The sequence below is a fragment of the Stenella coeruleoalba genome, assembly GCF_951394435.1.
Source record: "Stenella coeruleoalba genome assembly, chromosome: X".
Classification (NCBI taxonomy): domain Eukaryota; kingdom Metazoa; phylum Chordata; class Mammalia; order Artiodactyla; family Delphinidae; genus Stenella; species Stenella coeruleoalba.
Window position 1 is genome coordinate 24,820,727 of NC_137152.1, and position 23,241 is coordinate 24,843,967.

The window sequence follows — 23,241 nt, forward strand, 5'->3', positions numbered from 1 at the left end:
TTTTATAGTGTCTCGTTTTACATTTAGGTCTTGAATCCATTTTGAGCTTATTTTTGGGTATGGTGTTAGGGAGTGTTCTAATTTCATTCTTTTACATGCAGCTTTCCAGTTTTCCCAGCACCACTTATTGAAGAGACTGTCTTTTCTCCATTCTATATCCTTGCCTCCTTTGTCATAGATTAGTTGACCATAGGTGTGTGGGTTTATCTCTGGGCTTTCTATCTTGTTCCATTGATCTATGTTTCTTTTTTGTGCCAGTACCATATTGTCTTAATTACTGTAGCTATGTAGTATAGTCTGAAGTCAGGGAGTCTGATTCCTCCAGCTCTGTTTTTTTTCCCTCAGTACTGCTTTGGCTATTTGGGGTCTTTTGTGTCTCCATACAAATTTTAAGAATTTTTGTTCTAGTTCTGTAAAAAATGCCATTGATAATTTGATAGGGATTGCATTGAATCTGTAGATTGCTTTGGGTAGTATAGTCATTTTCACAATATCGATTCTTCCAATCCAAGAACATGGTATATCTCTCCATCTGCTGATATCATCTTTAATTTCTTTCATCAGTGTCTTATAGTTTTCTGCATACAGGTCTTTTGTCTCCCTAGGTAGGTTTATTCCTAGATATTCTATTCTTTTTGTTGCAATGGTAAATGGGAGTGTTTCCTTAATTTCTCTTTCAGATTTTTCATCAGTAGTGTATAGGAATGCAAGAGATTTCTGTGCATTAATTTTGTATCCTGCAACTTTACCAAATTCATTGATTAGCTCTAGTAGTTTTCTGGTGGCATCTTTAGGATTCTCTGTGTATAGTATCATGTCATCAGCAAAGAGTGACAGTTTTGCTTCTTCTTTTCCAATTTGTATTTCTTTTAGTTCTTTTTCTTCTCTGATTGCCGTGGCTAGGACTTCCAAAACTATGTTGAATAAGAGTGGTGAGAGTGGACATCCTTGTCTTGTTCCTGATCTTAGAGGAAATGCTTTCAGTTCTTCACCATTGAGAATGATGTTTGCTGTGAGTTTGTCGTATATGGCCTTTATTATGTTGAGGTAGGTTCCCTCTATGCCCACTTTCTGGAGAGTTTTTATCATAGATGGGTGTTGAATTTTGTCAAAAGCTTTTTCTGCATCTATTGAGATGATCACATGGTTTTTATTCTTCAGTTTGTTAATATGGTGTATCACATGGATTGATTTGCATATACTGAAGAATCCTTGCATCCTTGGGATAAATCCCACTTGATCATGGTGTATGATACTTTTAATGTGTTGTTGGATTCTGTTTGCTAGTATTTTGTTGAGGATTTTTGCATCTATATTCATCAGTGATATTGGTCTGTAATTTTCTTTTTTTGTAGTATCTTTGTCTGGTTTTGGGATCTGGGTGACGGTGGCCTCATAGAATGAGTTTGGGAGTGTTCCTTCCTCTGCAATTTTTTGGACGAGTTTGAGAAGGATGGGTGTTAGCTCTTCTCTAAATGTTTGATAGAATTCACCTGTGAAGCCATCTAGTCCTGGGCTTTTGTTTGTTGGAAGATTTTAATTGTATTTATTTATTTATTTTTGGCTGTGTTGGGTTTTCGTTTCTGTGCATGGGCTTTCTGTAGTTGCGGTGAGCGGGGGCCACTCTTCGTCGCGGTATGTGGGCCTCTCACTATCACGGCCTCTCTTGTTGGGGAGCACAAGCTCCAGACACGCAGGCTCAGTAGTTGTGGCTCACGGGCCTAGTTCCTCCGCGGCATGTGGGATCTTCCCAGACCAGGGCTCGAACCCGTGTCCCCTGCATTGGCAGGCAGATTCTCAACCACAGCGCCACCAGGGAAACCCCATCTTGGACGATTTTTAATCACAGTTTTAGTTTCATTACTTGTGATTGGTCAGTTCATATTTTCTGTTTCTTCCTGGTTCAGTCTTGAAGGTTATACCTTTCTAAGGATGTGTCCATTTCTTCCAGGTTGTCCATTTTATTGGCATAGAGTTGCTTGTAGTAGTCTATTTGGATGCTTTGTATTTCTGTAGTGTCTGTTGTAACTTCTTTTTCATTTCTAATTCTATTGATTTGAGTCCTCTCCCTCTTTTTCTTGATGAGTCTGGCTAATGGTTTATCAATTTTGTTTGTCTTCTCAAAGAACCAGCTTTTAGTTTTATTGATCTTTGCTACTGTTTTCTTTGTTTCTGTTTCATTTATTTCTGCTCTGATCTTTATGATTTCTTTCCTTCTACTAACTTTGGGTTTTGTTTGTTCTTCTTTCTCTAGTTCCTTTAGGTGTAAGGTTAGGTTGTTTATTTGAGTTTTTTTTGTTTCTTGAGGTAGCCTCGTATAGCTATAAACTTCCCTCTTAGAACTGCTTTTGCTGCATCCCATAGGTTTTGGATCGTCGTGTTTTCATTGTCATTTGTCTCTAGGTATTTTTTGATTTCCTCTTTGATTTCTTCAGTGATTTCTTGGTTATTTAGTAACATATTGTTACTTAATTAATTGTTTAGCCTCCATGTGTTTGTGTTCTTTACATTTTTTTCCCTGTAATTAATTTCTAATCTCATAGCGTTGTGGTCAGAAAAGATGATACGATATGATATGATAGTGGTCAGAAAAGATGATATGATATTGATATGATTTCAGTTTTCTTAAATTTACTGAGGCTTGATTTGTGACCCAAGATGTGATCTATCCTGGAAATGTTCCGTGCACACTTGAGAAGAAAGTGTAATCTGCTGGTTTGGGATGTAATGTCCTATAAATATCAATTAAATCTGTCTGGTGTATTGTGTCATTTAAAGCTTCTGTTTCCTTATTTATTTTCATTTTGGATGATCTGTCCATTGGTGTAAGTGAGGTATTAAAGTCCCCCACTATTATTGTGTTACTGTCGATTTCCTCTTTTGTAGGTGTTAGCAGTTGCCTTATGTATTGAGGTGCTCCTCTGTTGGGTGCATATATATTTATAATTGTTATATCTCCTTCTTGGATTGATCCCTGGAGTGTTATGTAGTGTCCTTCCTTGTCTCTTGTAACATTCTTTATTTTAAAGTCTATTTTATCTGATATGAGTATTGCTTCTCCAGCTTTCTTTTGATTTCCATTTGCATGGAATATCTTTTTCCATCCCCTCACTTTCAGTCTGTATGTGTCCCTGGGTCTGAAGTGGGTCTCTTGCAGACAGCATATATATGAGTCTTGTTTTTGTATCCATTCCGCAAGCCTGTGTCTTTTGGCTGGACCATTTAATGCATTCACGTTTAAAGTAATTATCGATATGTATGTTCCTATGATTGTTTTGGGTTTGCTTTTGTAGGTCCTTTTCTTCTCTTGTGTTTCCCACTTAGAGAAGTTCCTTTAGCATGTGTTGTAGAGCTGGTTTGGTGGTGCTGAATTCTCTTAGCTTTTGCTTGTCTGTAAAGCTTTTGATTGCTCCATCGAATCTGAATGAGATCCTGCCAGGTAGAGTAATCTTGGTTGTAGGTTCTTCCCTTTCATCACTTTAAGTATATCGTGCCATTCCCTTCTGGCTTGTAGAGTTTCTGCTGAGCAATCAGCTGTTAACCTTATGGGAGTTCCCTTGTATGTTATTTGCCTTTTTTCCCTTGCTGCTTTCAATCGTTTGTCTTTACTTTTTGCCAGCCAATTTGATTACTATGTGTCTTGGTGTGTTTCTCCTTGGGTTTATCCTGTATGGGACTCTCTGTGCTTCCTGGACTTGGGTGGCTATTTCCTTTCCCATGTTTGGGAAGTTTTTGACTATAATCTCTTCAAATATTTCCTCTGGTCCTTTCTCTCTCTCTTCTCCTTCTGGTACCCCTATAATGCGAATGTTGTTGCGTTTAATGTTATTCCAGAGGTCTCTTAGGCTGTCTTCATTTATTTTCATTCTTTTTTCTTTATTCTGTTCCACAGCAGTGAATTCCACCATTTTGTCTTCCAGGTCACTTATCCATTCTTCTGCCTCAGTTATTCTGCTCTTGTTTCCTTCTAGTGTAGTTTTCATTTTGTTATTGTATTGTTCATCTCTGTTTGTTTGTTCTTTAATACTTCTAGGTCTTTTTTTAACATTTCTTGCATCTTCTCAATCTTTGCCTCCATTCTTTTTCTGAGGTCCTGTATCATCTTCACTATCATTATTCTGAATTCTTTTCTGGAAGGTTGCCTATCTCTATCCACTTCATTTAGTTGTTTTTCTGGGGTTTTCTCTTGTTCCTTCATCTGGTACATAGCCGTCTGCCTTTTCATCTTGTGTATCTTTCTCTGAGTGTCGTTTTTGTTCCACAGGCTGCAGGATTGTAGTTCTCCTTGCTTCTGCTCTCTGCCCTCTGGTCTCTTGTGACTTTCTTTCTGGGTCTTTGTCTGCTTGTCTCCTGTCATGTTTCAAGATGCCAAACAAATGCATCCTTCAGCATCCTGTATGATGTTTTTCATAGCATTCCCTTCATCCCCTCCATCATGCTCTCCAACTTTAGCCAGGTGTTTCCTTTATAGCACTTACCACAATTTTAAAATATTTTGTTTGCTTTCTTGTTTATAATCTCTCTTCTACCATTAGAATGTAGGCTCCATGAGGGCAGAGACTTTGTCTTACTAAATACTATTTTCCTAATATATAGATGCTACCACAGAGTAGGTACTCAATAAAAATATGTTTAGTAAATGAATGGATGGATGGATGTATAGCCTCTTCTTATGTAATTCCATATAGTTCAGAGTTGTTGGTTCTGCATTCTTGCACCAGTGGTGCCCCAGTGCCAGTCTACCAGTATCTGAAAGTTTTCACTGGTCTGTAGAAAAGGGAAAAAAAATAAGAGCAAATGTGTTGCAGTTTTCATAGAGCTAAATTTGTTCAAAAATTCTTTCTTTCTTCTGAAAGTATAGCTTTCTACAGTTTATTGTTGGAGGGGGCAGCATTAAAGTGCCCTTTCTTTACTCTTTCTTTTTTTTCCTTTTTATTATTTCCTTACAATGTCTTTTACTACAAAAATAATGGTTGGTATATTGTGAGGTTCCCTGACATTTTTGGTAGTGTTTTATTGACCCATGAAATACAAAGTTTGGGAACCATCAATTTGGAGAAACTTACTCACATGAAGGAGCACCATTCCTGCCAAGTTTTTTTTGTTGGTTGCTTGAAGTTTTGAGAATGAGGCAAGGAAAGCTCTAAAAATCGGTGATTGTCTCCCGTTTTATGGCCCTCCAGGCAATGAATATTGGCCCACAAGCATTATCTCCTGGAATGAGATTCTGGAATTTGTTTGGTCCTGTGTGAAAAACAAATACAAGAACAAATATGCAAAAAGAGTGGAATTAGGGTATTACAACACCTGCTTACTATATTTTTAAAATATACATTGACATATAATAAATGTACCAATACATTATTTGTTTTCTTATAAATGTTTTCATCCTCTGGATTTAAATCCTTCTTTTGTTTGTTTCAAAAATATGTAGATCCCATAATAGCACCAGTTGCTTTAACATAGAAGTGTTACTTTTCCTGTGCTTCATCAAAATTTAAAACTGAAAGCATGAAGATTCCAAATTGGAAAGATACACTGCTTTTTTTTTTTAACATCTTTATTGGAGTATAATTGCTTTACAATGGTGTGTTAGTTTCTGCTTTATAGCAAAGTGAATCAGCTATACATATACATATGTTCCCATATCTCCCTCCCTCCTACCCTCCCTATCCCACCCCTCTAGGTGGTCACAAACCACTGAGCTGATCTCCCTGTGCTATGCAGCTGCTTCCCACTAGCTATCTGTTTTACGTTTGGTAGTGTATATATGTCCATGTCACTCTCTCACTTTGTCACAGCTTACCCTTCCCCCTCCTCATATCCTCAAGTCCATTCTCTAGTAGGTCTGTGTCTTTATTCCCGTCTTACCCCTAGGTTCTTCATGACCTTTTTTTTTTTTTTCTTAGATTCCATATATATGTGTTAGCATACGGTATTTGTTTTTCTCTTTCCGACTTACTTCACTCTGTATGACAGACTCTAGGTCCATCCACCTCACTACAAATAACTCAGTTTTGTTTCTTTTTATGGCTGAGTAATATTCCATTGTATATATGTGCCACGTCTTCTTTATCCATTCATCTGTTGATGGACACTTAGGTTGCTTCCATGTCCTGGCTATTGTAAATACAGCTGCAATGAACATATTGGTCCATGACTCTCTTTGAATTATGGCAATATACACACTTCTCTTATATTCTTCATTTCCAAATAAATAGCCATGACAAATACTTTTGTAATTTGCAGACTGCTTTATAGTCATGATTTTAGTTAATTCTTATACTTAAAATAATTGGTTTAGATACAAAAAGTAAGCAAATCAATATTCTTATAAGTTTTGAGGAGTGAAAAATTAGTATAGGTTTTTTTAAATTTGGCAAAACACTTTATTTCTGTTGCAGTTGCTTTTAAACAGGGTTTTAAGAAATAGAAGGTGTGTTAAGACTTCATTTAATTATCCTTTTAAGTATATGATCTAAAACAAATTTAAAACTGTGTGAATATGGTTTCTTAGAGTTAAAAGTTGAAAATGTGCTAGGCAGAGCAGTTCAATTTTATGTTGGAATTCTTGCCATGGGAAAATACAATGATAATTATTTTCTGGAACACTGACAGGGAACAAGCTATTTCAGGCAAAACTATCTTGATGGTAAAGTGGAGCACATTAAGCCCAAGGTATCATTAAACTCACAAAACTCTAAGAAAGGACTGAGCATAGTCTTTGGTAAGAAAAAAATGTTTTTTTTCAGTGGCAATCATCTTTTACAAAGTTATTTATAACTTGGCAAAGTATATTATTTTAGAAAATAACATTAAACAATAGTTTCTACACTCACAGCAGCACCTAATTTATTCAGAGGTCAGATGGACAGCGTTATGAATTACCTGGAACACAGCCAAGAATCAGAAATGGTATAGAACAAAAGGCCTCCGGATTCTCTAAGTTGATTTGGTAAAGTTCATAAAGTCCATAGCTTACTTAAATTTCTTTATGAGAGGACTATTCAGGTTCGTTTTTGAAAGTTTTTTTTTTTTTAATCTCACTGATTTTAGGGATAATTCTAATAAACTTATTATCTTGTTTTTCTGCCCTGAGTAGAAGCCAGAAAGAAAAGGAAAAGGAGTAAATGACAGAAATATGATATAATAGCTACAGCTTGGAAGTGAGTCAAAAAAGGGCCTGTATAGAAGGATATAGGGACATATGGCCTTGAAAAACTGTTTAGTACAGGGCAACAGAAATGAGAGAGAGAGAGAGAGAATGAGAGAGAGATTATTTGTGTTTATTATTGTTTATTTGATTTGATTTATACTTAGCCTGGACAATTTGATTATTTTACCAGTTTATTCCCAAATAAAATTAGGTTAAAATTATTAATATCTCATCAACTAAATGTGAAATTGTTTAATGCATAATGGCATATTAGCTTCCTAAATCACAAAATACTGCTGTCAGCTAATTTATATATCTGTATCTATTATCTATGCTGTGTGCATGTGCATATATACATACAACTATATATGTTTCCATATATACGTATAAACTTGCATGCATATATAATAAATATTTGCATGCATAAATTTTCTTTGTAAAATACATGTTTGCCTTTGAAAAAAAATGCCTGCTAAATTCATTAAGATGATAATTTTTATAGGTTACTCTCCATCTTTCGATCAAGTTCCAGAAGTTCTGTTTTGTAACTCCCCACTTTTTATTACAGACATATAAAGTAATTGTGAATATTAAAAAGGGGACTAGAATGTGGGGTAATTGTCAAACTCATGTAATTTGGAATTAGGTCATATAATTTTGTAAATAGTATTATTATTATATCTCAGGGTTATCATTGCCTTTTCAGATTCAGGGCATTTACATAAAGGTAGTCTCATATGTCAGGCCAAAGAAATAGGAAACTTTTTCAGCTTATCAAAAGCAATTTAGAATGCATGGGAAGAATTGACATAGTCATTTCAAAATTGCAGCAAAAAAAAAAAAAGTCTGCCATAATTCTAACGTTACTAAATATCTGCTTTGTCTATAGTATTTTTCTCATTAGTTATTTTTATTTTAATTAATCGTTTGAAATTGAACTCAAGATCAGTCAAAAAACTCTTACATAAGAGCAGAGTTCTCCCTTTACTGTTAAGGTTCCTCACTCACCTTCAAGAACCTCAAGCACCTAAAAATAGTTCTGTTCATGTGCAGAATCAGCCGCCAGTCATTGCAAGACCCCTTCAGTCAATTAGGTGTGCAGTGAAGGCCGTCAATGTTGTCTTAGGTGATAATGTGAAATTCTTTCAAAATGCATTAATCCTGCTTTCTTAAGCTTTTTATCTTGGTCTATGCTTCTGTATGGTTCAGAAAATTGATAGTATATACTTTCCTACAGCTTTGATTGAATTGAAAACAGCCTGTGATGGTCAAGCCAATTAGAAGGGGCCATGACTCTTAATAAACAGGTTAAATAAAAATTTTATTTACCACTGAAAACTCTATCTTTTTGCTTCTACTATTTAACACTAGTTCAGTTTTATATAGTTATTTTAAATGTAATATCAATACAATATCAGTTTAACAGTTCAATCAATACAAAAGTATATTAAAAAAAAAAGAGTACTCTTCGTTTCTCCCTCCTGCCAATTTCACTCCCTCTGAAATAAGAAATGTTTACAAGTTAGCATTATCTTTCATACTATATGCTTCTTAACCATGATATTATACATAGATAGATAGATAGATAATGCTTTGCCTCTTCTTTAAAATATTGCCTCAGTCTGTGTATGATTTTTAAATATACCAATCTTTCACAGACATTTTTCCAGGCAATACGTACATAGCTGATGCATCCTTTTTAATAGCCTTAGGAAATAAACCAAAATTTATTCCATCATTTCTCTACATTTGTGGATTATTATATTATAAAAAGAGGTGATCTGTAAAATCTCTATTTTTTATCCTTTTAAAGTTTCTATGGATATATGATCTTTTTTTTGATGTCCCTGTAATATAAAAGAAGAATATCCTTTTACATTTTGTACAAACATGGATTAAATTTAGTTTATTGTTTAAAAAAACCTCTATTCTTATTTTTCTTTGTTTGCTTGTTTTGGTTTGATTTTGGGGTTTTCTGATCCAAAATTCTGGAAGAGCTGTATGGAAGCTACCGTTTATAGCTGTGATTTTATCATATTCTCCTTTTATTTCTAGTAATTTTTACCATATGTAAAATGAAGACAAATGTTTGGGGCATAGCAATTAATGACTTATTTTTTTTGTAAAAAATGTGACTTATTACTATGGTTATCTGGACCCATTTGCCCTGGAATTATGTTTCATTTGATATTACTATTTTGCCTCTAACTTTTTACAAATTATTTTCATGATGTAACATCACCTATCATTACATTATATGCCATCGTGTCCTTGTTTTTTAATGACTCTCCTGAGCAGCTTATAGATGGATTGTGTATTTTAAACCAATCTGACAGTATTTCATCTTTTAGTGGGGAAATGTAACCAACTTCACTATTGTTATGATAACTCTTATAGCTGTATAGTTGTATAAATTCCTTCTATCATATTTTATGGTTGTTATTTGCTCGTGTCCTTTGTTCATAATTTTGTAATTCACCATCATTATTGAATACTACTGCATCCCTCCTCATACTGCTGATATTTTTGAAGTTGCACTCTGCATGTCTATTTTACTAGCACTTAGTTTCCTATTTTTAATAATTTTAACCCTATATCTCTGTAGTTTTACACCAAAATTAAATGAGAACATTGATCTCCCCACCAACATGATTTGTTCAGCAACTTCTCATTCTTTTCAAGCCAAGATAAAGTCCTTTAAAAACTAATAATATATAATTTTTGTCCCTAACTACTGTTGTTTCTCCTCATAGTATCTAGTTCAAGAAGTCATATTATCACTCAGATTACACTTAAACTACCACTGTTGTATTAAATTTAACAGAAAAGCCTCACAGAGTTTATTGTTCATCAGTTTCTTTGTATTCTTTATTTCCTTCTGTTTAGAAATCTTTATTATACTTTATTTTTCATTTTGTTGGAATACTTGAGAAATTTTCTCATAAAAATTATATAAGGATGTATACCCTTTTAATGTTTAAGTTTTCAAAATGATCTTTCTTTTATATCATAATGATGGATTCTTTGAATAATAATAGCGCTCTTGAATCTCTCTCTTCCTCTGTTAATAGCCTATATAGGTTGTGGACCACTGTCTTTTAGTGTCCATTGTCTTTTAAATTTCAGTGTCTTCGAGCTTCCATTGTGCCAGTGAGAAGTATGATGTTGGTCCAAATTTATATATATGTATACACATATATATATACATATATATGTAAAAATATATGGTGGTCCAAGTTTATATATATATACACAAAGAAATATATATATATATATTTCTCTTTGTCTCAAACTCTGTAAGGTACCCCCACCCCATTCCTCAGAATTCAAAATTTTCACTAGGATATTTTTCAATATGTTTCTAAATATGTGTCTTTATTCTTTAGCTCTTCTTGGTACCTGGGTAACATTTTTAACTTTTGCAAATCAATAATATTTTTAGCTTAGGAGAGTTTTGTTTTAAAATTATTTTAATTATTCTCTTCCATCTCTTGTCTTTTCTCATTCTGATATTTATATTCTTTACATATTAGATGTCCTGATTCTATCCTCCAGGTCTCTTATCTTTTTAGTTATGATTTCAATGTCTTTCTATTCTTCTCTGTGTTGTAGGATACTTCCTCTGGTTGATCATTTAGAACCCACATTTTTTTTTTTTTTTTAGCAATTACCATTGTCTTTTCCCAAATCATCTACTGAATTTTCTAAAACCAGGTATCAGGCTTTCTGTATTTTAATGTTATCTTTTTCATGCTTCTCACTTTGTTTTTTATTAAATCTCTCTTCTGTTTCTTTTAGTATATTTCTTGCATGGACTCAGCTTTGTTTCCTTTTTTCAATCCCTTGTGTCTCCTGAAATGGCCTATGTTCTTTTTCTTGTGCTTAAATTAAAGGGTGTGAAAGCTCTTAGCATAAATGTAAGTCAGGTTTGAGGGTTATACTATATAGTGATGATTGAGAAGTAACAAAGATAATGGCTTTTTTTTTTTCTGTTGAAGAATGGCTTAACAAGCCAGAACCTCCCAGAATAAATATGTGTGGCTAAGCATCTTGATCTCAAGAATAAGAAGTGGGGGTTAAAGCTGTCCTCAGCCATTTAGTACAGCCACTGTCCAATAGTGCCTGTATGAAGCAAAACAGCAGGTTCTTACTCCTTCCTGGGCCCAATAGATCCTCTTAAATCAATTGTCTCCTACAAATTACCTCATATACACATCTGGAAATCACCAGATCCATAGTTTTCATCCCAGACTGTGCCAGAGATCATCTATCTTTCAAAGACTACCAGTTCATGATCTTTTTCTACCTACACCTCTTTTTCTGTTATTTGAGTCCTTGATGCACATATTCTTCTAGATTCTAGTAGTTAGTCACTGTTATTTTGAAGGTTGTGTCTACTTAACAGTGAGGGAGACAGAAAACATGTGTGTATGAGGTGATTTTCCTATCTCAACATTTCCATTTTGTTTGTATGAACACACACATGCATACATATACATACATGCATAAATTAAAATAGCTTTCAACAGATTAATCATGCATGTATAATTCCTATACTTTGTAATAGGTGCTTTCATAAAGTAACTTCATCAGAGTTGATGAGGTTACGTAAAGATTGAGGCTATTGTATATGAAAACAAAATGTTAGCAGTTCCGTAAAATCAATCTGCTGTAGTATAATGACAAATTGACTGAATTTTAAGTGTTTGACATCTTAAGTTGGATTTACTAGCCAGTCTAGATCACCTTCATGAGGAAAACTATCAATCTATTGATAGAAAAGGTACAACAAATATTTTCTGATAAATGTAATGCTAGTGTTAAACTTTTTCATAAATATTTTAGCTTTTGCATTATTGACTTTTTCTATTATAAAAAATGAATACCATGTTATATTTTAAATCTTATTAGCAACTAAAATTTTATTTGTATTTCCTTTTAAATAATTTAGATTTACATTTGAATAGTCACATGTGGGCAAGGACTACCATATTGAACAGTACAGTTATAGGCTTTTTCACTATCACATTTCTAATAAAGAAAAAGCCTCATTCAGAAACAGGATTATGGCACATGCACATTCAGATATAATTACTTAGTTGCCACATTAAATAATATAGACATAAATGCCAGCCTGATTTTCTGAGATGCTTGAGAAGTGTAGCATAGAAATTAATACTATTGGAAGTCTGTTCTGCAAAGTCTACTCAAAGTGGAAGATCCACAGGACAATAGAAATTAAGTGATATAATGAGGTGACATATACTTGCAGAAGTTAAAGTAATTCCATACTTATTTTTTCTTGTATTAATTTTGTTTTCACATCAACTTCATTATATGTGTGTTCATTTTCACATGTGCACATATGAAAAAATTCCTATGCCGCATATTCCCAAGCTGGTATCAGGATAGCTTGCTATTAGACGAATATATACTGGATATATAAATTAAAAGTTTTGTGTGGACACTTTGGGAAAAGTTAGAAAGGATAAAAAAATTTCTTGACTGCAAGCCTTCTCAGACACTTCAATTTGCTAATAAGCATTGTGGACCTCCATAAAGAGGCTAAAATTAATATCTGCTAAAATTATCTGTATAAGAGTACTTCAAATAATGGCTTTTTTTTTGTTCACATATAATGAGTTACATTAAAATCTGAGAGACAATTGAAGAGCCAGACACATGTGTGTAACAGCATTTAGCTTGTGTGCATTAAGTTGGAAAAAATGTTGTTTAGTTAAATCAGAAATACCTTTTAAATCTGTACTAATGAAGATTACATTATGAAATGAAGAAAATATTCCTGTTTGAATTCTGGGAATTCCAAAATGGAAATTATGTTATAGCTGTAGATCCCAGGAGTTCTAGCCAAATATTTATTTTAAAAAATTATCCTTTTAAGTTGATAGTTTCTTCATTTATTCAACAAATTTTTTGAATACCTATTATAGGCTAGGTACTATGCATGAATCTTTGCTGCATTTATTTTACATTGTAAGGTACCTAGGGTAAATAACCTTATCTGTTTAATTGTCATGTTATTTTACTGGTAATTTCTTATGGGGTAGGCCATATATGTTGGTGCTGATGTGTTGGTGCTTTCCTTGGTGGGAATCAAAGGCTTTTCCTTTCGTTTCTCTCACGGGCCATACTTAGTGACTAGAATTCTACCAAGTTACTACTTTATGTTAATGTATTGAAAATCCATATTAAAATGCAAATGTTATCCTGTGAAGGATAATACTTTAAACCACTATAAGCCATTAACACATTATCAAGATTCAGTTTATCAGTTTAATTAGATGGTAATTTAGCTTGGCCCTGAGGAATTAAGTAAATTGGATGATGTGGAAGGGAAGAATCAACATAAGGCAGGTCATTGAACAGGTGCATCCATACCCTTTATACAGAACACTACACATACCTGGCCTCCTGGAAGTAGGTTGTTCTTAAAGACTAATACATCCAGCTCCACCTGATTATCTCTTCCCTGCCAGCTTGCCTGGTACCAAAAATTCATTCTAATTTTAGAAAATAAATAATATAGATATAAAGGATGACTTTCTGCAATATTTTATACTGATTATTTTATGTATTTATTGTGTTTTATTCTTTTTGAACCAAAGGGGTAAATTATAAGCTTAATACAGTTTGTTGATGAACTACTTCATGATCATTCTAGGATTGATCCTCCCCTTTTTTTTGTTACATAACTTCACATAGGCAGTTTTCTAGATGATGCAGTGAAGAGGGATGGAAATTCCTGAGAGAAAATGCTCTCTTGTCACTGTTTTCTTCATCTAAGATCATAACCAATTCATGTGATCTCATTAGGCTGATTATTTAAGGTCATTCTGCACAGTGACTTAATTAAAAGCACGCAAAGCCAAGTACTGTCAGAACGCTAGTATTGCCGTGCCATTTATGTGTATCCAAAACTGTGAACAGGAAAGACTAACCCCTACCTATCTCAGCTGTGTCATATTCTTGTTTATCGTATGTCATATAATTTGAGTCTTTTTTCAGTCTGTGGATTAATGCAGTGTTCTTTTTGCCAAATTTGATTATTTAATTTGCCTTTTTAGGTTATAATTTCTATAAATGATCAAAGAGAAATAAATACAAATAGCTTAACTGTCCATCTTATTAGAAGGAAACTTATTTTTTTTCTCTGAAGACTTTTGAGACTAGGAGAGAAAGCTGCCTGTCTTAGATAACTTAAGTCTTTCCCATTACCATATTATTTATGACCCATCAGAACCCATATAAAAGCCTGTAATCCTATTTGGGATTTATATACCATTGTATTATTATTTTAACTAATTTGTAATAATTAAGAATGCCATTTTGGAGAAAGATAAGATATAAATTAGCAGATTTTCATATGATAGCTCACTTTAAATTATTGATAAATAATCTTGTATTATTTTGAAGATTTGACATATCTTTGTCTTTATTAACACTAATGAAATAAAAAAAAATGTTCCATCACTGCATTACTTTTTTTGTCCAGGTATTTGGCTAATTTTGGTTAGTTAGACTTTGAATGTGTTGACCTATTTTCTATATACCACGTTTATGTTAGATACATCGGTATTTTAAAAAAGAATATCTCATAATGATATGGCATATAGTGCATTTTTCTTCTTGAGTATTTTGACCTCATAACTCATAAATGAGGCAGTAACCACAACTCATTTGAAACTTTTATAGTGAGGAGAGAGAAGTCCTTTAAATCATGGAGGAAAACATTTTGTTTTAAAAACTTAGATATAATGCCTCATTTGTTTCAAAACAGGATTGCCTTTATTTCATGCAGTTATGTGGCTCTTCAAGAATCAAATTTTAAGTAATAAAAAGAAAGTGATAACTGAAGTTTTAGAGAAACAGAAGTTTATTAAAAACTTTATGAGTGATACCTATGCCCACTTACAGAGCTCAAAATTTGAAGCCAGTTTTCATCTCAACTTTAGGTATTACAAATCATAGTTTTGTCCCATAATAATCCTTTCTAAACTTCAATTGAGCTTTCAATTTGTTAATAAAAATAGGTACTTTTGGGCTTTCTTCCACATCTCTTCAGTTTCATTCCCAGAAAGTGAGGATAGTGTATTCTTTTGGGTATATATCATTAGAAATGAATATGAACAGAGAGGAATAAAAAAATAGTATGGCTACAGCACTTCCATGCTAATGATGCATGAATATCTGTAATGGTATAAGGTGGTAAAGAACATTAACAAAAGCAAGTTGATTTTCAAAAGGTTAGACAGGATTTGTACACATCAGGATTCAGAAGGATATAATTATTCAAGGCGAGTTAATGAAATTCAAATGAAAAGGCAAAATCTGAATATGAGTGCATGGATTTTGCATAAAGAAGAGAAAATGAACATGATACTTCCAATTATACTGATTGTTTAATAACTGTCTGAAATTTTTATTAAACCAAACTGAAAGGCATTCAGTAGATATAGTTTATTCATTATAGACCTGCATGACTGTGTCAAAAGGACTGATATATTTTAAGGGGTATATAGTAACCTAGATCTCCAAATACCTGAGTGTCTCAGTTTACTTTTTGACAGCTTATTATCATATATGAAAATTATGACACATTTCTCTGTATTAAAAATTATTGTATCTATTAGAACTTTATAATGAATGAGAATATTTAAAATTTATAAAGCTGAACTTTCTAGAAAATGAGTTGACAGTTTCCCAATGGTATCAAAGACTTATTTTGAAATGTTCCATTTCTCATAAAAGTTCACAGGATCATCCCTTAGCTTGCCTTATTCACCTGGTATGCACCACTTCTCCTATCTATGATGACTAGATACTATGTATCAAGAGAATAGAAGGAATGAAATCCTCCAACTCTAGCCCAAAATTCTAATATTATTTTAAATGTAAAATTAGAAGTACATGTAGATTACCATTCCATTGATCATGAAGGAATAGGTGTCATGTATTTGGTCAAGGTATACACACTAAACGAAACTTTGTTAAAAGGTATAATTGTGTGATATAAGTTACTCTGTGTAATTCTATGAATTTGTAGTATCATAAGTAGATGAGACATCTAAATTAGAATTATTTTGTTTTTATATTATCTAAAAAGTGAGTACAAGAATCCTGGACCTGAATGACCAAAATGAAAGCATAAATGGACCAGCTTATATTTTAACTCATCTTTGTGTAGCTTCAGTCTGGGATCCTAAACACCATTTAATTACATTACTGCAAAAATGAGGATGGTCTCATCTTAAAGGCTGTGCAGTAATAAATGGCTGTGTTAGCATGCTTATCATCAGAACTCCCCAAGAGACCCTGCCACTGAAACCCTCAGCTGACCCCATCACCAGGCAGATGGCAGTTCATCAATTCAAAACAAAGTTACTGGAAAACTAATTTCAATTACAAGAGTTTTGCTGCTTATAGTATAGACAGAAGAGAGCAGAGGTCATTTATCTTTCTGAATTTGCACTCCAAATAGTATGTATTCCTTGTTCTTATAAGGAATAGGGAAAGAGGCACTCCTGACCAAGTCCAAACAGACTCTGAGCCCCAGATGCCCATCAGTCCTAACACTTGAATGGCAGATAGGAAAGTGTAGATGCAGGAGGAGAAGCTGGTGCTCCCTTAGATCTTCAGGCTTTCAGGAGCTCTTATTAAAGTGTAAATTTCATCCTCAGTCCTACTTAATAAGCAGTTTAACTTAGCAAGAATCTAGCATCAAAGAGAGGAGCTGACAGGGAGATCAGCTCCGTGCTTTGTGACCACCTAGAGGGGTGGGATAGGGAGGGTGGGAGGGAGAGGCAAGAGGGAGGAGATATGGGTATATATGTATATGTATAGCTGATTCACTTTGTTATAAAGCAGAAACTAACACACCATTGTAAAGCAATTATACTCCAATAAAGATGTTAAAAAAAAAAACCAAAGAGACAGCTGATGTCAGGAATTTGGAGGAGAAGGTGCTTAATAGAAAGTTAGCTACCAAGCAAAACCACTTTGTCCCTCTTGTACCTCAGTCAAGATTAGGGGAAAAAAGTATAGGAAAGGTTCCTTTTGGTATGAATATCATAGATGTAGACCCCTCACATCCCACCCCATACTTAGTTTTCCAGGAAGCTTAGAATTACATTTTTAAATCCAGTTGTAAAAAGTATCCTTTTCTTAGGGTAAAACTACCCCTCTCATGACCTTACGGCTCTTGGTCTTTCAATCTTATATTCATGGTGCTAATGTTTGTGTATCTCTTATTATAAAATGTTTCTAACACGTTTTGGAAGAGAGGATATATAAATAATAAATAACCTTTTTACTAGACTTATCATCATGCATTTTTGATCCACTTTCCAGCCCTCTGTCAGCTATAATCTGGAATCTATATGAATTCAATAGAGGTCTTTTCAATATTAGGAAGCTAAAAGAATTGTTCTTTTGTATATCTATACCAGCACACTGTCCATGAAGAATCAGTGATGGTGATGACTGAAGAAATGCCTTTGGAAATTTCTTATGTGCCTTCTACTTACCTGACTGAGATTACTCATGTCTCACAAGCCCTATCAGAAGTGGAACAACTTCTCAAAGCTCCTGACCTCTGTGCTAAAGATTTTGAAGATCTCTTCAAACAAGAGGAGTCTCTGAAGGTAAAAGCAAAGCACTTTCATTCAGATTTTACAAGGTCATCATATTGATCATTTGCTGTACCAGAACATTTTACTTAAATGTATACCGTGAAGGCATTCTGACTTAACACATGGAAATCTTAAAATACTTTACAAGATGCTTAGCTTTAGAAATCTAGTGTAGAAAGAGAAACATAAAATTGAATAGGTATTTTATAATATTTAATGTTAAGAGACTTCCTAAAACAAAGGAACGCACTAAAATAATAGTTTCTTATACATTCAGGGCAGAAAGGACTCTCCAAAAAACAAGCTTTGCTAGACAAACAGTTTACTCCCAACTGATACATTACTTGTCTTTCTTCTCCCATAAAAGGGGAAATTAAATGAGGTTTTAAATTATATCTTTTGTATACAGTTTTAATTTTCTATTTCCACTTATAATATTCACATTCAATTTCAAGTTAGTGTCAGTATCAATACCACAACATATGGTATCTAATTGAATAGAAAGCAATAAAATACTTTATTTAAAATCACCAGGCAAAAGCCTCCAACCAAATCCAGCTTTTTTTCAAATCACCGACTGTAAGTTTATGAATTCTGATAAGACAAAACATGATGAAGAAGTAGGGTTTGAATTTTAGAGGGAAGTGTCTGAAGATAAATAAATGTAGCATCAAGAAAATGTACATAATAATGTGTGTCTCAAGATAATTTTTGTGATCATACATTTCACACTCAAAATGAAAGATAATAGTATACCCAGAGCTTGGTATTTGCCGAAGCAAACAGCATAAGATTATAGACAGAAGATAAGTTTGCTCTCAGCAGCACCTATTAGCTAAAGTATTTTATACTCTAAATGAATGTCTTGGGATCTCATTCCATATCACATATTTGCATAACTATACAAATAGATAAAGACGTTTGTCTTAGAAATCAGAGTAGCAATATCTCGAGTGACTTGAGTTTAATGTCTTACATCATATCAAATAAGCTACAAAATTATACACTAAAATAGAGTAAGGGATGCATGGATCTCTGGAACTACATCATTTTGGTATGGTGCTATTTCTTATTCTCTTTGAAGTAAAAGTCAAATCACTCATGGGTACAGTGAAGAAAAGAAAATCAATTGATAAAGGAGACATGCCAGCATGCCTGTCATAATTCACATTAACTAATTTCTCATGACAGCACAGTTTGTAAGTTCATCATTGTCATTCAATATGTAAATCACTGCTAATGAGCTAATATTCATTCCTTTCCATGTTCGTGGACATATAGGTCAGGAGAGCAGTAACCCTAAACTTATTAAGTTGCCAATTGAATATCTTTGTCTTCATACCTCTTACCCTGGCACACTCAGAATGATGGGCCCCTGGCTGCAATCATAGCTAATAATTTTGTTCTTTCAGATATATTTAATAGTATTAAAGCTGACACCAATTACAATGGTATTGATTACTGTGGTTTGTAAAAAAAGTATTATCGCAGTTTTAATTTAATTGGTTATTGAGTCCTCATTAGATGGAGTTTGGGGCATAATTCCATCTCACTCCCAGCATATCTCCTGCAGCAAGCAAATGGGCTTCCTACCTCTATGAGCTTTCTGAAGGGGGATAGTTTTGATTTCAGTCTTTTCAATGAATATGTACTTCCTCTTAAAGGCATTCATCATTGTCATTGTCTAGTAGTAAAAATAGAAAAGCAGTCCATAAATTGTACAGCTGCTGGTTGAGAAGGTTTGAAATTAAATTGTGGTTGATTTTATTCCTGACACATTTGCATGAATCAAATTACAGAACTGTAGTAGGTATCGCTGTGGTTTAACATACATATTTTTTAAGTATAATACAACACAAATATTGTGCAATAAGTTAAAATAATGACTTTCTGAACAAAATATAAATAATATAGCACATATGATTTCCATAGATGTATTGAATTCAAAAGCTACCTAATCATTTTGACAAGAACTAACCAGATAAACACCTATTTACATTGTAAATCTGCATTTAATAGCTAATACATTAGCTAAGGCATACCTAGCGATGAATGAGAAACACACACAAAAGTAATATTTATCCTTATATCAAAGCCAATATTATCAATTAGTTGCTTAATTAGGCCTTAGTTGCTCAGTTAGGGATTGACATGGATAAAGGTGAATTATTAGGACAAAAATAAGAGCATGGGTTAGAATAAGGATGACAACTATGCTTTATCTTTTGCCAAAAGGGGGATCAATTTGTATATAGGGCTTAGGTACTCGATAACTTGTATTAACTAATTGATCCTCCCCGTAACTCTATGAAATATCTAAAATTATTATCCCCATTTTATAGATGAAGAAACTGAAGAAATATTAAGTAAAATAACTTGACAGAGTTGACACAGCTAGTATCGGTTGAGCAAGGATTTGCACCCAAGCCAAGTAGATTTAACCTCTGAGCTGTTAACCCCTATACTGTACCACCTTTCATGCAGTGGTTTCAAGGGTACTATGTTGAGCATAGCAAGGGTGAATTTGGGTAAAACATGGTAGAATACTGAGGACTGGTGTGGCCAGTTGATAGGAAAAATGTCCTGAGTTCTAATTCTCACTGAATCTATGCCAGTTCAAAAAGATTCCATAAAAGGAAGCAAGCAACTTCCATGTGCTTGTTGGCATTATCCTTAGTGAAATTAGTCACACAGAAAAAGAAAAATATTGTATGTTATTGCTTATATGTGGAAGCTAAAAAACAAAACAAACGAATGTAACAAAACAGAAGCAAACTCACAGATATAGAGAACAAACTAGTGAGTGGTTACCAGTGAGGAGAGGAAAGGGGGACAGGATAGGGGTAGGGGATTAAAGGGTACAAACTACTAGATATAAATAAGCTACAAGGATATATTGTACAGTACAGGAAATATAGCCAATATTTTATAATAACTTGAAATATATTCTATAAAAATATTGAATCACTATGTTATACATCTGAAACTATTATAATATTGTAAATCAACTATACTTCAGCAAGAGAAAAAGGGAGGGAGGGAGGGAGAAAGGGAGAAAGGAGGGAAGGAAATAAAGGAGAAAAGGAAGGCAGGAAGAGGAAAAGAAAGGGAAGAAAAGAAAGAAGTCAGACATGCATCATTTCAGTTGTCTCATCTAAACTGATGATATTAAAGATTCTAAACTGATGATATTAAAGATGCTCTGGTTGAGGTGGATAAAATGTTTTGTGTCTTTAGTAGCCAGGGTGAGTGACAAGAAGTGTAGACAAATGGAGAAAACTCACAGATGTTGACAGGACAGTTGGGCCCAATGTAGAGCTTAGATAAGATCAAGAAGTAAAGTCAGCCTTTGTTCAACCTCAGCAGCACTGGGGAGAGCTTGTTGTAGCTGAAAAAGCCAAAGATCATAAAGCAAAAGTCGTTCAGTCTTCTTTGACTGGTTCAGCTTTTATGCAGGACCTTTGAGACCTAAAAGGAATTATTAGGACAAGGCAATAATGTAAGGAGTGAGGGAGGATTCAAACATCTTTATTAAGCACTTCCTATATAGCAGGCATTGCTCTAAGTGCTTAAAAAGCAGTAAACAAAACCGATGGACTCCGCCCTCATACAGCTTTTGTTAAAGCAGAGGGAGACAGAATATAAGCAAACAAATGGTGGACCGTCATAAAGACTACCATTCATTCTGAGCGAGATAGGTTTTTGAGAAGATGACTGATGTGATCGGATTTATGCTTTAAAAAGATCACACTGGCTGCCCCAGAGAGTAGAACTGTAGGGGATCAAGGGTAAAAACAAGGAGGACAGTTGAAGAACGGATGCCAGTGGCTTGGGCTAGGGTGGTAAGGAGAGATTTTCAGATTTTGGAAATGTTTTCAGAGAGAAGATAGAAGATTTATTTCTGTGTTCACCAGAAACTTGAGCATGGGTGTATAAAAGCCCATTCTCAGCAGATTTGGGGCTCAGGAGAATTTAGGTGTCCTGTGAACTTGGTAGAAAGATCACTTGAGAAATGTAAGATTTCTTTCTTCTCATTGATAACTTTGCCTTCGGTACTCCACTCTTGCTGTGAAGCACAGGCAAAAGTGCTGGCGATGGAGATCTTATCACTCTGGTCAAAATCTTTCTCCTTTGGAATCTATTTCATCACATTTAAGCACAAATTTAATAATGTCAGTCACTTGAATGAAGACAAAACTAATGCCGTGAGCAAGCTGACTGGTTTTCTATTCTGGTATTAGGAAAGTTAGATAATAGAAGGAGGTACTGTATATACAAATCTGAACAAAATATCTGAAGGTAAATAAAATAATTAATGTTTCTGTGTAAATTGTAATACAGGGCCATGCTAGATAAAGGGTTAGATTTTTCACCAGTTTAATACTATTCAAACAAAAGAATATTGTAATTATTCTAAATTAAATAATCATGGAGCATATAAAGTATCAAGGCAAAATTTGTTTACAAATGCTTTTTGAATTCTACTTAAACTTTATAATCGAATAGTTTGGTGCATGGAAAAATATGACTTTTATTAATATGTTACCACATTGTAAGAACTGATATTTTGGACTGTAACATTTGGAATAATGTAATCATTTCATGATTTCTCTGAGAAAAATCAAGTTTTTCTTTTTTTTTCTTTTTAAATTTTAATTTAATTTTTATTTTATATTAGAGTATAGTTGATTTATAATGTTGTGTTAGTTTCAGGTATACAGCAAAGTGATTCAGTTATACATATACATATATCCATTCTTTTTCAGGTTCTGTTCCCACACAGGTTATTAGAGAATATTGAGTAGAGTTCCCTATGCTATACCATAGGTCCTTGTTGATTACCTATTTTATATATAGTAGCATGTATATGTTCATCCCAAACTCCTAATTTATCCCTCCCCCCCCACCTTTCCTCTTTGGTAATTGTGAAAGTCTGTGCCTCAAAGTGGGTGAGTCTGTTTCTGTTTTGTAAATAAGTTCATTTGTATCATTTTTTTAGTTTCCACATATAAGCGATATCATATATTTGTCTTTTCTCTGTCTGACTTACTTCACTTAGTGTGATAATCTCTAGGTCCATCCATGTTGCTGCAAATGGAATTATTTTGTTCTTTTTTATGGCTGAGTAACATCCCATTGTATATATGTACCACATCTTCTTTATCTGTTCCTCTCTCGATGGACATTTAGGTTGCTTCCACGTTTTAGCTATTTAAATAGTGCTGCAATAAACATTGGGGTGCATGTATCTTTTCAGATTTTGGTTTTCTCCAGATATATGCCCTGGAGTGGGATTGCTAGATCATATGGTAGTACTATTTTTAGTTTTTCAAGGAGCCTTCATACTGTTCTCCATAGTGCTTGTAACAATTTACATTCCCAACAACAGTGTAAGAGGGTTCCCTTTTCTCCACACCTTCTCCAGCATTTATTGCT

At 33.8% G+C, this 23,241-nt stretch overlaps 1 protein-coding gene across 16 annotated transcripts in view; it reads left to right on the forward strand.

The window, feature by feature from the left end:
• The window catches only part of DMD (dystrophin), a 2,843,071-nt gene that overhangs the window by 1,596,389 nt on the left and 1,223,441 nt on the right, over positions 1–23,241 (forward strand). For all 16 annotated transcript variants that reach the window (XM_079909736.1, XM_079909735.1, XM_079909718.1 and 13 more), the window contains one exon: positions 17,623–17,817. In XM_079909736.1, the coding sequence (XP_079765862.1) occupies positions 17,623–17,817 (195 nt within the window). The remainder of the gene's footprint in view (positions 1–17,622; positions 17,818–23,241) is intronic.